General features: G+C 42.0%; 1 protein-coding gene across 1 annotated transcript in view; it reads right to left on the bottom strand.

Annotated features, from left to right (window-relative positions):
* Nucleotides 1-16,496, bottom strand: part of LOC126485090 (uncharacterized) — a 157,112-nt gene extending 140,616 nt beyond the window's left edge. Inside the window, exon 1 of the mRNA XM_050108696.1 lies at nucleotides 16,128-16,496. Coding sequence (XP_049964653.1) covers nucleotides 16,128-16,154 — 27 coding nt within the window. The 5' untranslated portion in view covers nucleotides 16,155-16,496. The remainder of the gene's footprint in view (nucleotides 1-16,127) is intronic.
* Between the last annotated feature and the right edge of the window lie 6,644 nt (nucleotides 16,497-23,140).

Consider the following 23,140-nt stretch of genomic DNA (forward strand, 5'->3'; position numbering starts at 1 on the left):
AATTTGTCATGAACTGCTATATTTATATATGATGATATCAAGGTAAATACATTGTTCGTTCTCTATTAATATCTTTCATTTGCTAACTATCCCTATCAGTAGTTAGTGCCTTCCATAGTTTGAATCTTTTATTTAGCTGGCAGTAGTGGCGCTCGCTGTATTGCAGTAGCTTGAGCAGCGAAGATTTTTGTGAGGTAAGTGATTTGTGAAAGGCATAGTTTAATGTTAGTCAGGGCCATTCTTTTGTAGGGAATTTTGAAAGTCAGATTGCGTTGCGCTAAGAAAATATTGTGTGTCAGGTTAAGCACAGTCTTGTAGAATTGTTGAAAGGGGACGTTTCAGCAGGTATTACCAGTTTCTATGGCTCTTCAGTGTATATCCCTCCATATTTCGGTCCTCTTCAAAATGTTCTTATAATCTACATCTCCTGTATCGTACTAGAAGTTGCACTTCTTCACCTGTTCGATAAGTCTCACCGATACGACAGATTTGCTGGCTCAGCCGTCACTGTGAGAGGCAAAAAATGCGGCTGCGGGTACTCACTGCCGCCATCCACGACGGTGAATCTGTAATTTGAGACAGACTGGCGCTCGCTGCGGCGGCAAGACCGCCCCCTGTGTGAATCGACACGATGTAACAAGACGCATTTCAACGACGCCAGCAGTGTGCAGATGCTCAAGGTCGCGGACTGCGCGGTCAGACGGTTTCGTGTGTTTAGAAACATCATGTAAAATGTCTCAGAGCAAAGGCATTTTATTCGATATATTAATTCGAAATGTGTCCTAACGATGATCTTTGAAGTGTGAACGTTGATTCATTTATATTTGCATGATGGCGTGTGTGTAAATGAATACAAGAGCATCGCAGGATCTGGGCAAGGAGCAAGAGGAAATTCATATCAATTTCGCGGTGAACAGCGAAACAGTTTTTGAGATTTCACGACAATCGGTGTACACTTGCAAGTAGTCAGTATCCAATACATGTAGGGCCTTCCTTGAACTAATATCGAATTGATACGTCTGTTTTTGTGGGAATGTGCCCACAAATGAATATGTCATGTATTGTTTGGTGGACACATTATGTTTTGGTAAATAATGGTAATAGTCGATTAATATGTGTATCTCCCAATGTCTTTTTCGCGATGTGTATGTGATGTACGACCATAATTTAGTAATTCCACGTGCTGTATTAGTCCGATTAGCGTTGATAAACAACTTTGGAACGTTTGTACAGTGTTAGCTATACCGCATATTTAGTCTGCCATCATAAAGGTTACATGTGATATGGTAGAATCGGCGATTATTGTTTCAAAATGGGGCAGAGAATTTGCATTAATTTTTGCTATAAGAACGGAATAAAGTGCAGCAAAGTGTTAGAAACATTAATTTTTACTTCTGTAGAGTCGACAGTGAGTAAAACAATGATTTGCGCGTGGTAAAAGCGTTTCGAAGAAGGCCGTGAAAGCCGCTGGAGCGCACTGTACGCCACAATAACTGAGCACATATGATCGTGGAAAATGTGAAGGAAGTGACTATGAACGATCGCCGGATCACACGCACAGAAGTCGCTGACGATGTTGGAATATCAGTTGGCTTGTGTCATGAAATTTTTTGACTGTTTTGTGTATGTAATTTAAGAGAAAAGCCGGCCGCGGTGGTCTAGCGGTTCTAGGCGCGCAGTCCGGAACCGCGCGACTGCTACGGTCGCAGGTTCGAATCCTGCCTCGGGCATGGATGTGTGTGATGTCCTTAGGTTAGGTAGGTTTAAGTAGTTCTAAGTTCTAGGGGACTGATGACCACAGATGTTAAGTCCCATAGTGCTCAGAGCCATTTGAACCATTTTTTTAGGAGAAAAAATTGTTCCAAACTTGTTGAATTTCTAACAGAAAAAGCGGTGAGTGCAAGTTGGCCAGATGAAATCAACAAGGACGCAGAACTACTGAAATGTGTCATAATAGGTGATGATGAAACATGGGTTTACGGATATGACGTTGAAGGCAAGACGTTCGTGCAATGCTGAACAAAAGCAGATATAGAAACAAATCATTCAACATCGACTGGGCCTTTTCAAAAAGAACCTGGCTGATTTCGTGCGCCTGCATTACTGTTGACGAAATGGAAGTATCACCTTTTGCCAGCAAAAGAAGTGAACTTAAAGCATTGAGTAGATAACAAAGATTTAGCACGAAAACTGGCGAAGTCTATTTTCATCGCCGGCCGCGGTGGTCTCGCGGTTCTAGGCGCGCAGTCCGGAACCGTGCGACTGCTACGGTCGCAGGTTCGAATCCTGCCTCTGGCATGGCTGTGTGTGATGTCCTTAGGTTAGTTAGGTTTAAGTAGTTCTAAGTTCTAGGGGACTGATGACCACAGCAGTTGAGTCCCATAGTGCTCAGAGCCATTTGAACCATTTTTCTATTTTCATCTTTCCGGAAAGCTAGGCGAGTACACTCACGTCCAGAAAAAAGAGCCCATTCAGCAACTACACTCATGCTCATAAATAAAGGATAATTGCAGTTTGTGGTGCCACACAACGTGGCACTACACAAAACTGGCGCTAATAGCATAGGCACATAGAGAACACACACGACACAGATCTGTAAGTCCACGGTATTCGTGATATGTTGAGAAAACCGTCCCTAAACACATGTGCTACAGAACGCCACTGTCTGCTGAGCATGTACCCCGACATCAATATGGGATATGATCGCCATGCACACCTACACAGGCCGCACAACGGGTTGACACACTTTGTATCAGGTAGTCGAGAAGTTGATGGGGTATAGCCTCCCATTCTTGCACCAGTGCCTGTTGGAGCTCCTGAAGTGTCGTAGGGGTTTGAAGACGTGCAGCAATACGTCGACCGGGACCATCCCAGACATGCTCGATGGTGTTAGGTCTGGAGAACAGGCAGGCCACTCCATTCGCCCGATATCTTCTGTTTCAAGGTACTCCTCCACGATGGCAGCTCGGTGGGGCCGTGCGTTATCATCCATCAGGAGGAAGGTAGGACCCACTGCACCCCTGAAAAGGCGGACATACTGGTGCAAAATGACGTCTCAATACACCTGACCTGTTACAGTTCCTCTGTCAAAGACATGCACGGGTGTACGTGCACCAATCATAGTCCCACCCCACACCATCAAACCACGACCTCCATACAGGTGCCTTTCAAGGACATTAAGGTTCCTGGTTCACGCCAGATGGAAATCCGGCGAGAATCACTGTTCAGACTATACCTGGACTCGTCCGTGAACATAACCTGAGACCATGTACTTTGTTCTTGACAGCAGGCTTTACGGGCTCTCCTGTGACCAGGGTTCCGTGGAAAGCACCTTGCAGGTCTCTGGGCGAATAAACCATGTCTGTTGAGTCGTCTGTAGATTGTGTGTCTGGAGACAACTGTTCCAGTGGCTGCAGTAAGGTCCTGAGCAAGGCTACCCACTGTACTCCATGGCCCTCTGCGAGCACTGATGGTAAGATATCGGTCTTCTTGTGGTGTTGTACACTGCAGACGTCCCGTACTGTAGCGCCTGGACACGTTTCCTGTTCGCTGGAATCGTTGCCATAGTCTTGAGATCACACTTTGTGGCACACTCAGGGCCCGTGCTACGACTTGCTGTGTTAGACCATCCTCCAGTTGCTCTAGTATTTTACCCCTCATAACGTCATCAATATGTGTTCTTTGAGCCATTTTCAACACAAAGTCACCATTAGCACGTCTGAAAACGTCTGCACACTTAACTCGCTGCACCGTACTCTGACATGCACCAACACACCTCTGCGTATGTGGAGAGCTGCCAGCGCCACCGTGCGACGACCGCAGGTCAAATGCACCGCACGGTCGTACCCCGAGGTGATTTAAACCCGCAAACCGCCCACCAGAGCGTTGTTTCACCATGTATCAGCATTATCCTTAATTTATGAGCATGAGTGTAGAAACAGGACGTTCACATTCACAGGTCATTTACATCAGTATGTTCTGCAGAAACGATTAGCATTTCAGTCACCTCAGTGCAGCACGTGTCCTGTTGCCTAGTAGGCACAGGGTCGGCCATGGGCTCTGACAACTTGTTCCACGCGTGATAGCATCGACCCGTTTAAGGTGTAAATGGCGTCCTGTGGTATAGCCCCGCATGCTGCATTCACCTAGTTCCAAAGTTCATCTGTGGTGGTAGGCATTGAGTCACAGCAGCCTGTCGTTTCACCATATCCGACATATTTTCGATTGCCGACAAGCCTGGTGATCTGGCTGGTCAGAGGTAAAGGCTGACATTCTGGGTCACCAAGAAGGCACGTGTTTGTGCAACAGTAGTGCATTGTTTTGCTGCAAGATGGCGTCTGGGGATGTGCAGAAATGGTATGACTATGGGTCACAGAATGTCATTCATGTAGGTTACACTGTCACAGTACCCTGGACACACACCGGCTATGATTCGTGGTTGTACCCAATAGCATCCCATACTTTAAGGCCTCGAGTTGGTGCTGTATATTTCGTGCGAATGTAGTCACTGTAATGCCGCTACCCTGGATGCAGCAAAACAAAATGCGGCCACCATTTACAAATAAACAGGTTTTGGATTCGTCCGATAACACTATCTAATGCCATTCCTGTCCACAGTAACGTCGTTCCATACACCATTGCGGTCTAGTATGTTTCTGCACATTCGTCAAACGTAGGCGGAAAAGTGGACGACGCGCATGTAACCCATGCCGTAATATACGGCGACGGACTGTCACCTCTGATAGCGTAGAGTGTTACACTGTTCCACTGTTGCGCCAGAGGCGAGGAGGATGCAGATCTGCCCTGCAGTGCCATTCGGATTGGAGGGGCGGGAGAGCGGGGGGAGGGGTGCGACCTGACCCACCTCGTCGTGTTTTACGGCCTTCCGATTGTGCACACGCCAGTTGCACTGCCAAAACACTTCGTCCGACACGAGCAGACATCACATTCTCTCATACCATAATGCATGCTCTTTAAAACTCACTAATTTGACGGTACGGTTCGCGCATACGTTTGCGAGGCATTCTGCACGTCTGCTTCTATTACCTTCGGTTTATAGCGACAACGAGAGCCGCAGGCACATTTTATAGGTAGGTGGTGTTGCGCCGCGATATCGATGTTGACCTTGAACCCGCGGGCCGACATGGTTCAAGTGCTAATCATTTCTGCAGAAAATGATAATGTGCATGTTCTGTGAATATGAACGTACTGTCTCTAGTCGCTCAAGGTGTTATGGTTTTTTTTTTTTTTTTTTTTCTTTCGCCGGCCGGTGCGGCCGAGCGGTTCTAGGCGGGCATGAATGTGTGTGACGTCCTTAGGTTAGTTAGGTTTAAGTAGTTCTAAGTCTAGGGCACTGATGACCTCAGATGTTAAGTCCCACAGTGCTCAGAGCCATTTGAACCATTTGTTCTGTTTTTTCTGAACATGAGTGTATTTTCTAAGCCTCAAAAATGATTACTCATATTGATTACAATAAAATGAAAAATACCAAATACTGTACCGGTACTACGAAATCTGCTGGACGAAGTTAATGAAAAATGAGAAGTGGTTTATATTTAGTGAAGAACATATCCGTCCTTCTCCAGGGCAATGTGCTTTAGGAGATGGGAAATTAAAAGGTTTGGCAGGAAAAAGAAATAAGTCTTTCAGTACCAAGTGGTAAAAGTTCTCCTTCTCTCCGTAGTTGAAGACTATCTCCCGAAACACTATGTAACCTCAAACAATTCACACACATAAAGCGTTCCCAGAAGTGGCAGTCACATTAAGTGGATGAACAAGGTTTCTTTGCCAAGCAAACCTCTGATATTGTAAGTCTGCAGTGTATCCAATCCGTATTACTCATCTTCTATCCCATTTTATGGTTCTTGGTTCACGAATGTAGTTGCAGAATGCCGATCAAATGGCTTCAAGGGACAACAAAAATTTCTATTTTCAATATTTCATATAATTACTGACCGAATTAAAAAAATTAAAATGCTATCATAATCCACCCATTAAGGAGTATTATCTTCTATTAAAGATTTAACGCAGTAAGACAAGTATTACAATTAGAAACAGTGTATAGGCTATACACCATCCAGTTACAATAATGCGACCACTTGTGAAGAGCATGAATAACCACCCTTTGCAGCGCGGACCACGGCGAGACTTGCAGGAAGAGTGAATGAGATTCTAGAAGGTACCGACAGGGGTATGGAGCAATGACGGCTTCAGTGCCGTGGTGGCCAGCTGCGCTGGGTTTCTCGGTTCATGATCCATTGGCGCGAACAACCTGATTAAGGCGGTAAACTGATCCACAGTTGGGTTTAAATTTGGGGAGTCTGGTAACCAGGCAAGTACGGTAAGCTCATCCTGCTGTTCTTTGCGCCATGCACATACACAGTGAGCTGTGTGACACCTCACAGTGGCCTACCAATAGAAGCCATCATGCCGAGGAAAACCAAACAGCATGTAGAGGTGGACATGGTCCCCAAGGATATAAGTATACTTGTATTTATCCATTGCTCCTTCCAGAATGACGGGAACATCCACGGAATGCCACGGAAACATTCCCCAGACCATAATGCTCCCTCCTCCGACCTGAACCCTTCCGGCGATTGTTGTAGGTTGTATGCCATCAGACGTTACACTCTGTACAAGCCAACGGCCAACTCTCTGGTGGAGCGTGATTCGCTGACAAAGCAACCTGTTGCCACTCGGTGGTCGTCCAGTTGCAGCGCTGGCGTGCAAATTCCAAGCCTTCGTAACCGATGAACAGCAGTCAGCATGGGTGGATGAACCAGGTGCCTGCTCGTACACACCAACGATCGCTGAACAGCCGTTGAGAAGACTGTTGGTAGCGCATGGTTCATCTGGGCGGTCAGTTGCTCAACAGTTGCACGTCTACTTGCAGTTCACATGTCTGTAGACATCGTTCACGCCCGTCGTCTGGCCCGTGGTGCACCACAGTTGCCTCAGCGTCAGTATTGAAGCACGCTGTACTTTAACCAGGGCAGCGCGGCAAGAGTTTACCATCTTATCCCTTTTGCAAATGCTCCTACCCTTGGCTCGAAAGCCAAGGCGCCCCTCTGAACGTCAGATAAATCGCTCCGTTTCCTCATTACGACGACATCTACATCTACATATATACTCCTCTAGCCACCAAGCGATGTGTGGCGAAGAGCACAATTCGTGCCAAAGTCCTATTTCCCCCTGTCTGTTCCACTCGCGGATAGCGCGAGGGAAAAACGACTGTCTGAACGCCTCAGGACGAGCTCTAATTTCCCTTATCTTTGAATTGTGATGATTGCGCGATTTGAAAGTTGGTGGCGATAATATATACTCTACATCCTCGGTGAAGATCGGATTTCGGAATTTAGTGAAAAGCCCCTTCCGCTTATCGCGCCGTCTATCTGCAAGTGTGTCCCACTTTAAACTTTCTATGAGATTTTAGCGATGGCTAAATGTACCAGTCACGAATCTTGCCGCTCTTCTTTGGACCTCCTCAGTCTCTTGAATCAGACCCAACTGGTAAGGGTCCCATACAGACGAACAATACTCTAAGACAGGACGAACTAACGTACTGTAAGCTACTTTCTTTGTTGAAGGACTGCATCGCTTCAGGATTCTACCAATAAACCGCAATCTAGAGTTCGCCTTCCCCGTTACTTGTGTAATCTGATCATTCCATTTGAGATCATTTCGAATACTCACACTCAGATACTTGACGGATGTTACTGCTTCCAAAGACTGGGCATTTATTTTGTACTCGTACATTAATGAGGATTTTCGCCTTGTTATACGCAGTAGGTTACACTTACTAATATTGTGAGATAACTGCCAGTCATTACACCCGCATTTATTTTCTGCAACTCTTCATTGATTTGTTCACAATTTTCGTGTGATACTACTTTCCTGTAGACTACAGCATCATCGGCAAACAGTCTAATGCCGCTGTCAGTACCATAAACCAGATCGTTTATGTAAATCGTAAAAAGCAGCGGACCTACTGCACTGCCCTGGGGGCACACCTGAAGTTAAGCTTGTTTCTCTTGAAGTCACCTCGGTCAGGACGACTTACTGCTCCCTGTCTGTTAGAAAACTATCTATGTCAACCCTACACGCTTTATATACCCCCCCCCCCCCCCCAATCAGGCGTTTTCCTTTCAAGAAAATTATTTAGAAGTCGGTATTATACAGATTTTAACAGGATCATAACTGGAACTTTTTATGGCGTCTTGCATCTAGCCATTCATCTTTCCAAATATTAAAATTACATCATATCCCCAGGTATAGTCCCCCCCCCCTCTCCCCTTACAAACTACCGTATGGACTCCCCTGTCCATCTGTGAGTGGTTGCACGTTGACATTGAGGTGGTGGTCACTTTAATGTGACAAGACTGCGTATCTTGAGGCAACCTAACTCACTGCCTGCAGATAGAGCCCGGATTACATTCATCCAGTATGTTACAGAACATCCCACGAAGGTCCATTTTAGCCTCAGATATGCATATAAAATATTGTGAAACATTGGAATATTGCAATATGATTCTAATTACTATGTGAATTATAAAGCAGTTAATAAGCAAGTTCTGGCTAGAGGCTAAATTGAAAGCTCATGGCTACATCAGGGTCAAGTATACTTAATATGCAGACTCTGTAATTGGTAGAGATATTTTTTGTTAACATTGAAGCCACCAATTAACTATATTCTTCAATCACTACCAATATTCACTAGAATTTATTACTGCCTCATATTCTGTTCGAATTATATTTATTATGTCATCAAAGCTTGAAGTATAACAGGTCAGCAATGTAAAATACAGGGTGATTCAAAAAGAATACCACAACTTTAGGAATTTAAAACTCTGCAACGACAAAAGGCAGAGCTAAGCACTATCTGTCGCGAATTAAGGGAGCTATAAGGTTTCATTTAGTTGTACATTTGTTCGCTTGAGGCGCTGTTGACTAGGCGTCAGCGTCAGTTGATGCTAAGATGGCGACCGCTCAACAGAAAGCTTTTTGTGTTATTGAGTACGGCAGAAGTGAATCGACGACAGTTGTTCAGCGTGCATTTCGAACGAAGTATGGTGTTAAACCTCCTGATAGGTGGTGTATTAAACGTTGGTATAAACAGTTTACAGAGAATGGGTGTTTGTGCAAAGGGAAAAGTTCTGGACGGCCGAGAACGAGTGATGAAAATGTAGCACGCATCCAGCAAGCACTTCATCACTGGCCTCCAAGAAGCCCTGATCTTACCCCCTGCGATTTTTTCTTATGGGGGTATGTTAAGGATATGGTGTTTCAGCCACCTCTCCCAGCCACCATTCATGATTTGAAACGAGAAATAACAGCAGCTATCCAAACTGTTACGCCTGATATGCTACAGAGAGTGTGGAACGAGTTGGAGTATCGGGTTGATATTGCTCGAGTGTGTGGAGGGGGCCATATTGAACATCTCTGAACTTGTTTTTGAGTGAAAAAAAACCTTTTTAAATACTCTTTGTAATGATGTATAACAGAAGGTTATATTATGTTTCTTTCATTAAATACACATTTTTAAAGTTGTGGTATTCTTTTTGAATCACCCTGTACTTGCAACATCGTTTGTAATTGAAGAGAAATTATGCAGTCCTTTATTGCAAATGTAAACATATACTGATTCTCACCCCTAGGAATCATTTCGAACTATGTGGCTACCGTTAAAAGAAAGCATTTTTAATTTCTAGCTCCAACTTTCGTTTACTTTCCGTTTATTATCATGTTTCACGATTCTAAGTTGGTTATTTCACGAACTACCTATACATACTCTTCCGGAAATAATGTACCTAAATTACACTGTCCACAGTTTATCTATGCGTATAAACTTTCCATTGTACTTCTATAAATTTGCATCTTAAACAATAGTATTGATTGTTACTAAAAGTATAAACAGACGCGCAACACCACTATCATTGCGCAGATTGTATCCAGTTTTCAAAGAGTCGACATCTAAACAGCTCGTAACGCCAATTTTTTATTGCTATACAGCACCTAAGCATTAATAAAAAAATTCATTGCAACTCCTGAACTTTCGTTGACGATTTGCACGACGTGGCAAGATTGCTACAAATTCTTACAGCAATATACTACGGGCAACAGGACATCAGCAGCAAAGTAGATATGAGGATCTAAAAGTCGGGTATTAAATTCTGTAAAATGATCGGAAATAAATTTGGAAATGATAAGGGTAATATTTAAAACATTTTAATGATTCTTTAAGATTATTCTGGAATATTTTATCGAATAAAGTAGGCTTACGGCTATCCAAGCAGTTACCGTGGCTAATGAAGAATAAATAGAACAATAAGATTTCGTTATGAATACATAGATACAATAATCAAAAAATGTTCTTGCGTCCGGTCTTGAAATGATTTCTTATACCTCTTCAACCCCGCGGTAACACGTTGATGTTCCCCTCCATTGTTACTGGTATCCTTGCATGTCCTCACGATCTGTCATGGACTAATAAATAAATATTCAAACAAATTTTTAAAACTGTCCCGAATATATTTCCAAGCACAACCTTTACGTAATACATTCACTAGTTTAATATATATATATATATATTTTGTTTTACAGAAGTCATAATATGCGTGTCGTCTCTTTTAGATCTCAACACAGACAGACAGCTAATTAATTAGTGCGCGCTGGATAGCTCATTAATAATCATCTCCGACCTCGCTATTTTTTAACGTGTCACAGATGTTATCGCTATCTAGCGGCTAGAGAGCGCGTCTGTTAATCAACCTAAAAATTACCGACACAAATCTACCGTCGAGTTTACATTCACCCAAGAACTTTATTGACATTTTCATTCTCATTAGTTTCAGTCTCGATTTTCAGTGCGTGTATGTAGCGATGAAGAAACCTTTTTTATTGTTCATTTTTGGTGGATCTATTCACTGCGATTTCAGAGTGTACTGTTAGCAGTTTTAAAGGATTATATTTACCAACATTCCCAGTAGTAATGTCAGAAGTACTTGAGAATGAGAGCACTTAGCGACTTTCAACAAACTTTACACATAATTTCAAACCTTTGCAAAACTTTTATCCGCTGACAACCCGCACAAAAATTATGAAAGGAGAAAGTTTATTGCTTACTGCATTTTCACAGTTTATGCAGTAAAACTGCAGCGACAGGCATGACGTTTTACATTCATTACTTCTTTTGTAATTCGCAACACATGTTGCACACAGAATCCACATGTACCACTGAATGCACCTACAAAATTATGTCATTGTGCGACACACAGCTGAGGAGCCATCATGTCATGAACATTGAGATGCCGGGAAACTAGCGTCTGCTTAAAGCGGAGCTCAAATTATTCGGATTATACTCATCCAGTGTTGTATAATGAGAGCACTTCAGGAGCCTCCAACAAACTTTAAATATAATTTCAAACCTTTCTAAATTTTTTCCCACTTACATGCTTGACGTCAATATTTAACACATTAACTCATTTATGAAGTAATCTGAAGTCTGAAGCTGTTTTATGCGTGGGAATTCGAGTCTGTAAATAATCGGAGGTTTGTTGTTGAACTGCCTAAATTAGTACAAAAAAGTGAAGGTGCCAGAAATTTTTCACATCCAAGGTTTTGGATTCAGTTGGATTTACTCCTTGGCGTCGATTCTTTACTTCTGTATGGACTAGTCTACTAGGGTACAATGATTCCCCGGAGAAAAAGGACTTAGGATGCACAAAACAATCTGCCAGCGCTATTTGCAGCTTAAAGAAACCTGAATCATGTAGACCACATTTCATCTGCATGCCTCGGTACAGCCATGATTGCGTAGGCAACCACAGACATTTTCCATGAAGGAATTGACCGTCTTGTATCACACTGTGCTTACGTTACTGCTGGTTACTGTCAAGTGCATAAGCACGGTACTGTGACGAGATATATTGTACCAGATGTTTGACCTCGCGTTGAATCTGTGTACCGGTGTGAATGCTGCAGTTGATACCAGTAATTATTAATCGCTTTATTTATCCTTCTTACTCAGAGATATTAATTTCTATTAGTCTTTTATATAGAAATATGTAATAAGGAATACACCCAATAGATACACTACCGGTATTGTTTAATGTTGACTGGTTGACTGGACTGAACTCTTTGGAATTTTGACTGTAGCAGGGTAAAATGCAGGGTACGAAATGCCGTTTATAAATTGTTCAGAAACCATGCTACAGTTGTGGGAGTGGAAAGACATCAAAGGCAAGAAATAAACTGAGAAGGGAAGCGACAATATTGTAGCTTATCTTCAATGTTATTTAATCTGTAGACTGAGCAAGCAGTAAAGGGAACCAAAGAGAAATTTGATAAGGGTATTAAAGTTCAGTGAGACGATACAAAAACTTCGAGATTTGCCGATGACACTGTAATTCTGTAGAACCGACAAGGAACTTGAAACAGCACTTGAACGGAATGAAATGCATCTTGAAAAGAAATTCTAATATGAATATCAAGAAAAGTTAAACAAGGGTTATGGAATGTAGTTGAATTAAGAAAGGCAAAGCTGCGGGAATAAGATTAGGAGACGTGGCACTAAACACAGCAGATGAGATTTGCTATTTGGGCAATAAAATAACCGACAATGATGGAAGGAGAGAGGATATAAAATGCAGACTATCTACAGCAAGGAAAGCTTATCTGAAAAAGAGGAATTAACATCCAATACAAATTTAAGTGTTAGGAAGTCTTTTCTGCAGGTATCTGGCTGGTGTGTAGCCTTGTGCGCAAGTGAAGCATGGAAGGTAATCAATTCAGACGAGAAGCTTATAGAAGTTTTTGAAATGTGGATGGTACAGATGAATGGTGAAGATTGGATGAGTTGATTGAATCACTGATGAGGAGGTACTAAATCAAACAGAGGAAAAGAGAACCTTGTGGCACCACTTGACTAAAAGAACGAATCCTTTGATAGGACACATTCTGAGGCATCGATGAATAATCAGCTTGCTAGTGTGGGGGAAATAATTGTAGTCGGAGGTTTAGACGTGCATACAGTAAGCAGGTGCTATTCAGTGGTGAAGAGACTTGCACAGGAAAGACTACAGGAGGGAGCTGTATCAAACCAGTCTTTGGACAAAAGCCCGCAACAACAACACATTAATTGATTGTTACCGTCAAACGTGCACGTTAGTATCCATCGTTCACCCCTCGTATTAATATGCGTGTGCGTTTGCATGTGTGTATGTTTGTATGTATGTATGTGTGTATGTGTGTGTGTGTGTTCAAGAGAGCGAGACATTCAAAATAGCTAAGTGTAAATCAATGTAAGTATAAAAAAGTCAAGCAAGCACGTAAATGGCCAGCATGTTGCCATATTTTCCGTTGAGAGGATGTAGGGCCCACTAAAATTATTGTAAAACTGACTTGTTCTGTATCATAGCGAGCGGTCATAATAATGACCTACGGAAGATGCACATAACTAACTGCGCTACCAGTACAACGTTAAGACTGTGATCGGCGACAAACGATACACATCAGAGTGCAACGGAACTGAAACCGCAGGACAAATAGTTTTGCTTTGGTGAGTCTCGAAGCTGACTGCTGCAAACGTTCCCACGTACATATTATGTAATACCAGCGCAAACGTAAAATATGCTACCTTTTACTTAGTTGCATCTAAAACAAAATAATTCTCATGTAATGCAAACTTTTCTGCCTAGATGGCTTAAAATAAATTGGGAGATACACTAATTATGACCACTTCAACAGAATTGTCAACCATAAACGTGGTACGACTTGCGCTCTGTGGGTTCCGCGCAAACTTAATTATGTATATCAAGAGTTCATCCATCCCAGAAATTGAGAAACTCGACGATTTTGCCTATTATCGACAATGATACTGGCAAGATATCGGTAGTAGGAATTCCAAGACTTTCGAGAATGTTTTGATTTTAAGTCTGAAGTAGGATAACAAAAGAGAAAAGAAATTGTTCTCGTGTGATATAATAACAAATTCACAATTTTATGATTTTTTTTTCGCTTTACTTGTACTGTGAAGCCTTGATTCTTGCTAAATTTCACGATCCTAAGTCAACTGGAGGTATCCTATAGGGTTTCATGAGTGAGTTCGCGGGTATCAAAATATGTGATGTAAATAACCGTATATTTTGATTGCATTGACTTAGATGCTTGCAGTTATTACACCGCCAAGGGCCCATAAGCCTTAACATGTGACATAAATTTCTGATCGATACGTCAAACCGTTTCTGAGAAAAAGGAGTCTTAACAGACGAACAGACAGTCTGATAACGAATGACAAAATACTTTTTTTCGTGTGATGTTACTACAAATTAACAATTTTCAGAGTTTTGCCTTTACTTGTACTACGACCTTACTTCTTGCCAAATTTCAGGATTCTAGGTCAACGGGAAGTATCCTTTAGGTTCTAATGAGTGAGTTTGCGGGTATCAAAATACGTTACATAAACGGTCGTACCTTTTGACTGCATTGACTTAGAGGCTTACATTTATAACACCGCCAAGTAACCACAGAGCTTAGTATGTGGCATAAATTTCAACTTGATCGTCTACCTCTACCTGTGAAAAAGGGGACAGATAACAAATAATAATTTTTTTCTTTGGTTATAATTACAAATAACAGTTTTCGAATTTTTTTACTGTAGTTTTACGGTGAAATCTTGCTCCTTGCCAAATTTCACGATTACAGGTGAACGGGAAGTATCCTGTAGATTATGATGGGTGAATTTGCGATTGTCAAAATAAGTGAAATGAATGCCCGTATATTTTGAGTACGTTTGTACGCCGCCAAGAGACGGTAGACCTTAGTGTGAGACATAAATTTCGACTCCGTATGTTTATCGGTAACCGAGAGAAAAGGTGTTTAACTGTTAGACTGAGAGACGGACAACGAAGTATGGTTCCGTTTTTACCGATTGAAGTACGGGACGCTGAAAACGAGATTACTTTATTATTTAGGTTTTTGTGGTGTCACTTGTGTTCGCTGTACACGGATTTCGGTCCTAGCGTGTTGCCACATCACGTTCCTCAATTCAGTTTTTTTTCCGTAGATGAAGTATCATTTGAGATTTTTGAAAAAGATAGTATTCTCCTAAAATTCAGCAGCACATCGTGCAGTGAAGAGCTACGGCTCGAATTTCAGAACATCTCGTATGGGGAGCAGAAAATTATTGCCAGTGTTTCCACCATTTCTTATCTGACACCTTGCGTAGCAAGACACACAAAATAAGTGTGCACTACGAGATCTCACAGAAATACTCGTCTGCTTCTTCTCATAACACTTTCAAAGGTAGAATAGCATGGAGAAAATAAAGGGCAGAACTGAATTACTTCAGTCAGAAAACATAACAGGAACATCAGCAGAGCTTATTTTGTTTTGTATGTGCTACCGGCAAAGCGGCTCTGATGATCCTTGCACTTCTGTGAAACGCGATCTCATTCATCTGTATGAAAGATGTATGACTTTTTTCGTAGAGCATACGGATTTGTATTCCTTACGTCTAGAATACTGAGAATAAAGTACCCTGTCAGCGGATTATTGAAGTTTACACAGTATTTAGGGGAAAAAGAAGTAACTCCTGAAATAATGAAGGCTATTGATAACGAGATTTAATGCCCTTAAATATTAATTCTAATATTAAATATGCAACTGAAACACATCAGTTTATTGAGTTCTAAGACGAAGTAAAGATACTACCACCAGTCATGGATTTTCTTGTTTTCAAATTTGACACTTACGAAGAGAGGAAAGTACAGTGATGCGTTTCGTTTTATAAATTTGACAATGGTTTAGAAGTATTTTATTCCGTCGTGTTTCGACGGACATTTGCACAGAACTTATCATTGTGTGGAGACCAAATCGGCTGCGAAGCGCAAAGCCGACTTCGATGGCCGAAGCTCTGATGTAATTATGTTTCGTAACACTGATTGGTAATGCATGAGATACAATCTCTAATTTTATAAGACGAAGGACAGCTAAATTGAATATAAACAGTAGAATATTTTGATTTCAAGCAGAGTACATTAAAAGGAGAAAGATAATAAAGAGAAGGCATTTGCGAGAAGATTTCAGGGCCTAATAAAGCTGTAATTGGTCTATGGCTGAAAAAGACCTACCTGTAAATTAAATGATGTGGTCCTCATTCATATCCTTCAACTCCAGTCCCTGGCGATAACGAACTCCATCCTCAGAAGCCTCAGCTGAATCATAAAGTCCTCCGTTTGTGTTTGGTCGTCTGTACCATTTCTCGTAGTCAGGGCAATCGAATCCTGCAGGTCCTACTCGCAAAAGGGGGAAAGAAAGTGTTCGTTTCTCGCACTCAACGAACCGCGTTTCAAATGACTCCTCAAAGAAAACACAGACAAAACTAGTGAAACGAAGGCAGAGACGGAATCTTTTAGACGTGTCCGTGTACGTTAGCGTACTATTTAGTTCGCCACGAGGACGAGTGTCGGCATCAGGCAATTCGACACGACGCCTCAATCAATAGCAGAGACTGAGTGCGCCTCAGCTGCGCGTTTGTTCTCCCATGCGCAAACTCGCAACGGGGCGCGCGCGCACACTCACGTGCCTTTGCTACAGTTGTTAGAAAATTTCTCTTGGGTTTGAAGCGTGAAAAGGTCGTTACGAAGAAATGTCTAAACAAACTACCTACACCGTGCAAAGTGATATCCTCAGCAACATACGTGGAAGACGGGAGTAATTTGGAGCGTTTCTTATTTAAAGGTGGCTCTCGATTCCCCGCCCAGTCTAGTGAGATCTTAGGTCATACGATTAAGAACGAACTCAAAAGGGGCGGCAGCAAATCCTTAAGTAACGAGCAAGACTGATTTGTTACAATCAGATAAAATACGAAAAATAAATAAAGGAATTATGCTAAAGATGTAAACATCACAAGTGTTCATTCTCCATAAAATAATTTACCAAATTAATTGTATCTAGTTTCTACACGTATGAAGACCATAATGGAAAAAGGGGATGGGTCTATGTGAATATGTTATACAGAAGAGCGAATAAAAATAATAAAATACAATAACCTGTTCACTAACAGTCTGTTCTTAAAACCATATTATTTTAATAGGTCATACTTATGGGAAAAATTATTTGAGAATTTTTATAATAAATATAAGACAGTGAAATTAATGCCACTCAATCCGGCTCGAGGGCGAAAGAGGAATTGTGAATTGTATGTACAAAAACGCGTTTTGTTAGTTCTGGGCATTTGAATGTTTACCAAACTGAGAACTAATTTCATTCCTTGCTTGTTGTTAGCTGCTTATTTTCTGCTTTGGTAAATAATTATCACATATATTTTTAAGTTCTAGTTAATTACTTGTTTTTACCTTTTTGTGCCTTTTTATACAGGATAGTCAGAAACAGTCTGAATAGCTTGTAAGGATGTTGCCTGGGGTGATTGTGCTGAGAAGTAATTGTTCAGAAAAAAAATTTATACACTGCGCCGCTTCTGAGTTATTTAGCATTGAAGTTAGGCAATCACCTCGTTGCGCGCGCAGCTTCAAGCAGACTGCCAAAGACAGTGTCGTCAAATCTGGATCCTCGTCTGGTTATCTCACACCGAACAAATGTAGTTTTTGCTCACCTAGTTTAAATCTATCACTTCCAAAAAGGCACATTTCAGCTTGTAATGAGTATTTCAACAAGTGGTAACTCCCGAAACTACAGATGTCTGTACATTACGATATTTTAGCGCCACGACTTGATTGACCAACTTTGATGCAAAGTAAGTCGAAAACAGCATAACGTATCGAAGGGTTTTCTTAACAATTACACTACTGGCCATTAAAATTGCTACACCACGAAGATGACGTGCTACAGACGCGAAATTTAACCGACAGGAAGAAGATGCTGTGATATGCAAATGATTAGCTTTTCATAGCATTCACACAAGGTTGGCGCCAGTGGCGACACCTACAACGTGCTGACATGAGGAAAGTTTCCAACCGATTTCTCATACACAAAGGGCAGTTGACCGGCGTTGCCTGGTGAAACGTTGTTGTGATGCCTCGTGTAAGAACGAGAAACGCATAACATCATGTTTCCGACTTTGATAAAGGTCGGATTGTAGCCTATCGCGGATGCAGTTTATCGTATCGCGACATTGCTGCTCGAATGGCCGAGATCCAATGACTGTTAGCAGAATATGGAATCGGTGGGTTCAGGAGGGTAATACGGAACGCCATGCTCGATCCCAATGGCCTAGTATCACTAGATGTCGAGATGACAGGCATCTTATCCGCATGGCTATAACGGATCGTGCAGCCACGTCTCGATCCCTGAGTCAACAGATGGGGACGTTTGCAAGACAACAACCATCTGCACGAACAGTTCGACGACGTTTGCAGCAGCATGGACTATCAGCTCGGAGACCATGGCTGCGGTTACCCTTGACGCTGCATCACAGACAAGAGCGCCTGCGATCGTCTACTCAACGACGAACCTGGTTGCACGAATGGCAAAACGTCATTTTTTTGGATGAATCCAAGTTCTGTTTCAGCATCATGATGGTCGCATCCATGTTTGGCGACATCTCGGTGGACGCACATTGGAAGCGTGTATTCGTCATCGCCATACTGGCGTATCACCCGGCGTGATGGTATGGAGTGCCATTGGTTACACGTCTCGATCACCTCTTGTTCGCATTGACAGCACTTTGAACAGTGGATGTTACATTTCAGATGTGTTACGACCCGTGGCTCTACCCTTCATTCGATCCCTGCGTAACCCTACATTTCAGCAGGAGAATACACGACCGCATGTTGCAGGTCCTGTACGGGCCTTTCTGGATACAGAAAATGTTCTACTGCTGCCCTGGCCAGCACATTATCTAGATCTCTCACCAACAGAAAACGTCTGGTCAATGGTGGGCGAGCTACTGGCTCGTCACAATACGCCAGTCACTACTCTTGATGAACTGTGGTACCGTGTTGAAGCTGCATGGGCAGCTGTACCTGTACACGCCATCCAAGCTCTGCTTGACTCAATGCCCAGGCGTATCAAGGCCGTTATTACGGCCAGAGGTGGTTGTTCTGGGTACTGATTTCTCAGGATCTATGTACCCACGTTGTGTGAAAATGTAATCACATGTCAGTTCTAGTATAATATATTTGTCCAATGAATACCCGTTTATCATCTGCATTTCTTATAGTGTAGCAATTTGAATGGCTAGTAGTGTATTTCTCAGCAAAACCTCCCCAATGACACGCTTGCAGGCATTTCAGACTGTTTCTGACCACGCTGTGCACAAGCTGTCTTGTATTTCTTTATCTTTCTGATTCGGCAGTTATTACATGTAATGTCCTCTTTAAAATGTTGGCTATAAAAGTAAGTGTGACCGCTTCTGTCAGTGGGGCATGGTGGTTGCCCCGACTACATACAATTTGTTGTATCCTGGCGTGATGGCATTTACCAGCAGGATAATGTAAGGTGTCACGTAGCTCGCAGAGTGCATACGTGGTGCAAAGGATATCACAATGATTTTACCATACTCCTCTGGCCACCAAACTCCCGGAGTTGAACCCAATCGAGGATCTGTTGGACCACCACAACTGGGCTGTTCAAGCCATGGATCCACAGTCGAGAAATCTGTGATACTGGTCACGGCACTGGGATCGGCGTGGCTCCACATCCCTGTCAATATCTTCCAAAACCTCACTGATTCTCTTCCTGCATGTCTTGCAGCGGTCTGCGCTATAAAAAGTGGTTATTCAGGCTTTTTACAGGTAGGCGTATTAATGGGACTTGAGAGTGTAGGGTTGGAGTTAGGAGATTAATTTTTTGCTTTCAAATTCCATTATCGCAGCTGTCCAGTGGGATACATCTGAAAGAATGACAGTGTGGCTGAGACATCCAGTTGCCTCCCGCATGAGTGCGTGTATGTTTGTGTGTGTATGCCTGTGTGTGTATGTAAGATGTTCCTCGATGCTGACCGAGTTTCGGCTCTCCACCAGGATTTATTTGAAAGAGTGGCTATGTGGCTGAAGCATCCAGTTGCCTCCCTTGTGTGTGCGCATGACGTCCCACAATGCTGACAGAGTGCGGCATGGCCGAGTGGTGGCGTGACACCACTGCTTCAGTCAGTGATGTCCTCTGGCTAAGGTTGTGGTGGCTCTGGCATAACTGATGTCTCCAGCGCTGCGGCGGCCGTGACCCACCGTAGGAGCTCTGTCCGACACAAATCCGCTTTCTGTGCACTCTGTAGGCTATTCCACTCCTACTACACTACTGGCCATTAAAATTGCTACACCAAGAAGAAATGCAGATGATAAACGGGTATTCATTGGACAAATATATTATACTAAGACTGACATGTGATTACATTTTCACGCAATTTGGGTGCAGACATGCTGAGAAATCGGTACCCAGAACAACCACCTCTGGCCATAATAACTCCCTTGATACGCCTGGGCATTGAGTCAAACAGAGCTTGAATGACGTGTACAGGTACAGCTGCCCATGCCGCTTCAACACGATACCACAGTTCATCAAGAGTGATGACTGGCGTATTGTGATGAGCCAGTTGCTCGGCCACCATTGACCAGACGTTTTGCCGGCCGGCGCTTCAGTCTGGGACCGCGTGACCGCTCCGGTCGCAGGTTCGAATCCTGCCTCGGGAATGGATGTGTGTGATGTCCTTAGGTTAGTTAGGTTTAAGTAGTTCTAAGTTCTAGGGGACTGATGACCACAGATGTTAAGTCCCATAGTGCTCAGAGCCATTTGAACCATTTTGAACCAGTGCATGGGGGGTTATTTATTAAATTTGAAAATCATTTTTATTTTTCGTAGCTGTATGTCCGATTACGCTGTGTCTCGTAAACGGTTGGCCCTGACTAGTATTATTACGCAATCTGACTGCATAGAACAACAACAAAGAATGAAATGAAAATTTTCGTTAACACAATTAATTAATTAAGTCCCCAGCAACTACAAAACCTACGAAACCAAAGCACAAGTATAACTGTTCTGTGTGTGGAAGTATGACTCAACGTACACATCTAGCACGGTTCTTCTTCAATAAGACAAGAAATTTCAAATACCATTTATACTGACGTGATAAAAAAAAATTAGAAATACTATAATTGCGCAAGAAAACCAGAATTACGCTCTAATACAAGAACACAAGCCAGATGCTTTGTTGACTGAACCTGTAATGACGCATTATTCAGGGCATTGAAATAATGAGAAAAAAAGAAAAGGAGTTTGTTACCTTCATTTATATTGATGAAAAGCACTCTAATCATTACAATATCTCCACACCGACTCGCTACTACCACATCTCAACAAGAACTGACTACTACGACCTCACGACAAGAACTCTTCACTACAACATCTCAGCAAGCACTCACTACTATAAGTTCTCAACAAGCACTCTGCCCTCCGCTACTTCTCAATAATCACTGCCAGTGGAGGCGGCGAAACAAAACTCTCTGGCGCTGTGGCTCAGTGTAGCCACCTTTCATATGCCCTTCCTCCATGGGCTAGAATTTGATGGTATTTTTGCCAGCATTGGTGGTGAAAATACCACCAAATTCGTCAAAAAAATACAGACAAAAATAAAAGATAATATCAATACGTAAATATCACATAATTAGATAAAATTTTGCCTTTGCACTGACCTTTCAATAACCTAATATATAAAATACAGTAGGCAATACAAATTCTTTCATACATGTGGCTTTACATAATATTTTACACAATACACAAAAAATCAGTTTATACAAGTGTTCACATAAAATACTTTTAATTATTCAAAAAAAAAAAAAAAACAAATAATTGATAGTTCCAGCAGCAGCACCCAGCAATGGTCACCAGGTGCAAACACCAACAAGTGACATCATTTTAGTAAAAGCAGTTCCATCTGTGGCACCCAGTAATGTTGAACAGGTGCAGACAGCAAGAAGCAACACCATTTCAGTAGAAGCAGTCCATCAGTGGCACCCAGCAATGTTGAACAGTGCAGAAACCAACAAGTGACATTATTTCAGTAGAAGCAGTTCATCAGTGGCACCCAGTAATGTTGAGCAGGTGCAGACACCAACAAGTGACATTATCTCAGTACAAGCTGTCCATCAGTGGCACCCAGCAATGTTGAGCAAGTGCAGGTAACAGTTCATAATATTCACCATCACTAATCAGACAGTTCAGGCATGAACAATAGTTTGAATGCACATACAAATGCTTTTACAAAATTATTCTCAATGCTCTTACACTAAACATAAAAATTCTAATAAACACACAAATGATATCAGATAATTGTCATATTAACTATTACAAATACTCAAATATCAGTAAACCTATAATATTTATGGGTGTCAGTGCAAGCCACTACAAACAAATAAAATAATATTTAGGAGATAGATGGGTAGGATTAGGAAAGGAAAACACACTCACTCATCTTTCATCCACATTAAGTACTACTGTGTAATTGAATAGTGTAAATGCAATTCTGTCAAAATTTGATGTTCATCATGTGTATCAAGTAGTAGTAGCAGCAATGTATAACAGTCAATAATAGTTAAGTCAACGTCATAGTCATCATGTCAAGACCAATGTTTGCCAAGCCAGATTAAAATGTACGGTTGCTGAACAACTGTCAGTGAGCCAAGATATGCAATTACTTACTCTCTCCAAAAAAAAAAAAAAAAAAAAAAAAAATATGTACTGCTTATTGATTTAACAAAGTGCGTGTAGACAATTTTCCTTCTACTTGAGTGTTCTAGTCTGCTATCTTCATCCTCCTTGTTCCATTTAGACCAACAAAAAAAAAATATGCACCTCACTTACTTTACCTCTTATCCACCAAAACTCCAATAATCATCAGCTTCACATAATCTCAATCCTTCAATAATACCTCTTACGTCGATACATATAAATCTTATCATCAATATCATTTACCTTACCTCTTGTCCACAAAAACTCCAATAATCATCAACTTCACATAATCTCAATACCTCAATAACACCTCTTCAATATGTCGACACATATAAACCTTATCGCCAATATCATTTCACTTCCATAACAACTCTTTCCTCTAGTCAGTCTCCTCGAACAAGTACAGATAAAATCCTAATGCCAACCTCATCATCCCATACAATCCGAAGACACACTGTCA

This window comes from Schistocerca serialis, chromosome 6 (genome assembly GCF_023864345.2).
Source record: "Schistocerca serialis cubense isolate TAMUIC-IGC-003099 chromosome 6, iqSchSeri2.2, whole genome shotgun sequence".
Lineage (NCBI taxonomy): Eukaryota > Metazoa > Arthropoda > Insecta > Orthoptera > Acrididae > Schistocerca > Schistocerca serialis.